Here is a 3,691-nt window from a genome sequence, read left to right on the forward strand (position 1 = left end):
TTCTTTGATTTGATGTGAATTCCGACTACATCAAATACTTAGAATTCCCTTTGCAAAATTTACATAATGCTCTTCTATAAGGATCATCAATCTATAAATCCATCCTTTTTTCTCTTTTTGTTTTTTGAAATATTATGTAAGAATTTCTTTGCCAAATGTTCTGACTTGAAAGAATCTATGTTCAATTCTAGTTGAGTTATCAATTGGTTAAAGATCACACTTACAACTTTGAGGGGTTGGCTCAATGGCAATTTCACACTGATGAGCGGTTGATGCCAATAGGTCGTGAGTTCGATACCCAATATGAGCTTAATTCCTCAGTGGCCACCCCCAAGCACACACCCTCACTTACCTATTGTGTATGATGTGCGGGACTGCGGGCATTCCATGTGCTCCAGGACTAGTCCTTAGATAAAACTATGGTCTATGGACTAGGCAAAGCTTATATGCAAGTCCTATCCTCTGTCTAAATGGATATCCTATTATCAAAAAAAAAATTCAATGTTTCAATTTCACGTGGTGAATCTTCAATGCCTAAGCCTTTTTGTACTATCATTTGTAGTTTTTAAATTATTTTGAAAATCTGAATTTCCGATTTTTTGTTGTTGTTGTTGTTGTTGTTTCTAATGCATGCTAGTGTCCAATTCAATCCCTATGGATCAACCTTTGATTCCTGAGTTTTTATTACTCCACTACACACCCTACACTTGAGATTTTCAATTTGAAATATTTTAATTATAGTAATGAGTTAATAGTCGAAAATTATGAATCATTTTAAATGCAAAATTTGAGTTGTCCTATTTTGAAGACGATGTTTTTTATGGAGTTTATAATTCTATTATGAAAATCATATCATTTTATAAACCTTCGATACTAATTTTGAAATGCTTTCTTTCTAAGAAATATTTTGGAAAAAAGAAGAAGACAAGTTTCAATGAAAGTCTCATTAATAATCATATTTTGATGGGTTTTTATTAATGTGCCCTCCACGGGCATACGTTAAGATGCATTTAAAACACTTAGGAAATAAGTATTTCAGGGTATTTTTGGTAGGAACAGATATTTTGAGTCGTGATGATTGATGAATGCACGCGGTTTTGGTATGCGGTTGGGTATGCAGCTGACGTGGAAAAGGCACAAAATCGTAAATCTTCTTCTTGTGTATCCCGATGAAAACGATCTATAGTTTTGTGCCCTTGTCACGTCAGCCGCATACCCAACTGTGTGCATTCATCATTATTCGATTATTTTTAGAGCATTTTGGTTAGTAAAAAAATTTGGAAGTGTATTAATGCATCTTAACATTTGCCCTTAGTGCACAAGTTAACACCACCCAATTTTAGTAGAGTCATTCTAAACTGACATCCTTTGACATTGAGCTCAACACCGTGCCAATGTAGCTATTTTCACAGAGCTATAGATTTTTTTTCCTTCTATGGCTCTCTGCACACTGCCACATCAGCACAACATCGAAGGGTGTCAGTTCAGTCTTTTCCATTTTAATCAATTATTCATTTATATATTACTAGAAGGTGGCATGTACAAATGCACATGAATCAAAAGGATTTATTTATAATTTAATAAATTAATTAAAAGATTTTTAAAAATTACATAATAAAATAGGATATCTTTGTAATTTTGAAAATTAAACAACGTGATTCTAAGTTATGATGGTGATTTTGTTGGCTTTTTTTAATACCAAAATGAGCCTTAGTATATTAAGGTTGGGGCATTTGTGGGATCTAAAATTTGGTGTCGAACCACTCTTACTCGGTCTTCTCTCATTTTAATAGTAACGATATTTTTGACTCAAACAAGTAACTTAGGGAATTTTCAACTTGACTTGAACCGGTGAATATTTTAGTAAAATCGAGTTTCTGAATTTTAAAACTATGATATAATTCAAAATTCTAATATTATTGATCTTTTTATAAAAATAAAATAATGTAATTTAAGGGGGAAAAAAAAGCACATATATTATTAGTTTCTTAATAAACACAAATCAATCCCACCAAATTGAATCGGGATCAGACTAGGTTCTCACCCATATTTTGATAAATATCCAATCCAATATTGATTTAGTTCTTGAAAAATAGGTAAAAATATTGCCATCTCCTATGATCAATCTTGATCATTCATTTCATTAAGTTTATGCTAGGGCATCCCCATATTTAACAACAATAAAAGTGACTAATATAACATAATTGCAGTCCCCTTGGATGTTGGTCATTCCTACAAAGAGATTAGACATATTGAAGCTAAATTTTCTAAAGTCTCTTACGTTTTTTGTATTTAAAGAAACTAATAAGGTAGCCGATTCTCTCACAAATATGTTTAATGGTGTAGTTGGGTTTGAGTCAAATCCGAATTATCTTTGCGAGCGGCCACATTCCCTATGTTAGGTTATAATCCGTTTTTTAATTCTGGTCGGGAGTTCTCCTAACTCTTTGATTACTCTCCAAAGAGAAAAAGAAAAAAATACTTAATTAGACAAAATTGTTTGAACAACCCGAATTTTTGAGATAAAGATTTGATGATAATCACGATGAATTGAACTGAGACTATTGTAAAGATTATTTCTTTTTTATTTCAACTGTGGACGGAAATATGATCGAAAGCAAACCAAATCTAACAGATAATAATAAATTGGTAACAAACGATTTCTCCATAAATCATTATGAGTCATGGAAAATACTTAGGCGTGGTTTCGAGCATTTGCTTCCTCAAGATACGTCACCTTCTCTTCGTCAGTCATAAATGCCGTGATGGGGAAAGACCTCCCAATTCCCATTGGAGTCTTGAAATATATCTTTTGGCTAGTTGGATCTTCGATACTCATCTCCGTTATCGGGACCCAAATCATCATTTGCTTGCTCTTTACGCCCGTCATCTTCTTCATCTTGAATTTGTCTATGTACGCGGTCACTTCAATAGCGTAGCTCACACGGGTTTTAGTCCCATCGAAAAAGTGCTCGTAAGGTGCCCTTTGTTTCATCCACACAAATCCGGTCTCTCGAACTCTTCCACACTCCTCAAGATCTTGTAGAGGGAGAACCCCTTTTGGAAATCCTAGCTCTTTGAGAAGATCGATCGAATGGCGATAACATGCTTCGGAACCATGGACAATTTCAGCGCCTGCCCGTTCATCGTGATGGGATCTAGAACTAGCCATGATCAAGCTTATTTGTTCAAATTTCAAGATCGATCAATGAATTTGAATAAAATGTTTGAGAGGTTGAGGAAGTGAAGAATTTTAGTTTTGGATTCAAAATATTTGAAGAGGATGGAAATGGAAAGTTGTTGATTGGAGGTTGAGCTAAAACGTATTTTACATTTTTAAGTCCATGAAGTTTGTTTGCCTAACGGCTAGTACTAGTGGGAGGTGGTCCTGTATGGTTTACCTATAATTGGAAAATGTAACGCTCTGACCCGGCTGACTGCCATCCCAAGATTGAGGCCATTGGATGGAACTCAAGGATTTGTGGTAAAATAATCTCTAGAACCATCACATGGTCAGGATGGCTGATGGAAATACTGCCCTGCTTTAAAAGACATATCTCATGGCTTGGAAGAATAGTTGGGTAAGTAAATTAATTAATTATGTAATTTTGTGACGTTAAGTTGTGGTGGTTTCGTTAAAAAAGAACATGTTAGAATGATTCTTTAAATTAAAAAATATTCAAAGATTTAA

The 3,691-nt window shown here is 34.1% G+C and overlaps 1 protein-coding gene across 1 annotated transcript; it reads right to left on the reverse strand.

Annotated features, from left to right (window-relative positions):
- Positions 1-2,556: 2,556 nt before the first annotated feature.
- Positions 2,557-3,489, reverse strand: LOC147407866 (DUF538 family protein (Protein of unknown function, DUF538)). Its single transcript, XM_086436631.1, has one exon. The coding sequence runs from the start codon at positions 3,170-3,172 to the stop codon at positions 2,696-2,698; it is 477 nt and encodes a 158-aa protein (XP_086292757.1). The 5' UTR covers positions 3,173-3,489; the 3' UTR covers positions 2,557-2,695.
- Positions 3,490-3,691: the final 202 nt, after the last annotated feature.

Source organism: Akebia trifoliata, chromosome 3, assembly GCF_017979445.1.
Source record: "Akebia trifoliata isolate Shusen 1 chromosome 3, ASM1797944v1, whole genome shotgun sequence".
NCBI lineage: Eukaryota > Viridiplantae > Streptophyta > Magnoliopsida > Ranunculales > Lardizabalaceae > Akebia > Akebia trifoliata.

Excerpts from the sequence above, each read along its gene's own strand:
- LOC147407866 (XM_086436631.1), bottom strand. The coding sequence starts at position 3,172 with ATGGCTAGTTCTAGATCCCATCACGATGAACGGGCAGGCGCTGAAATT.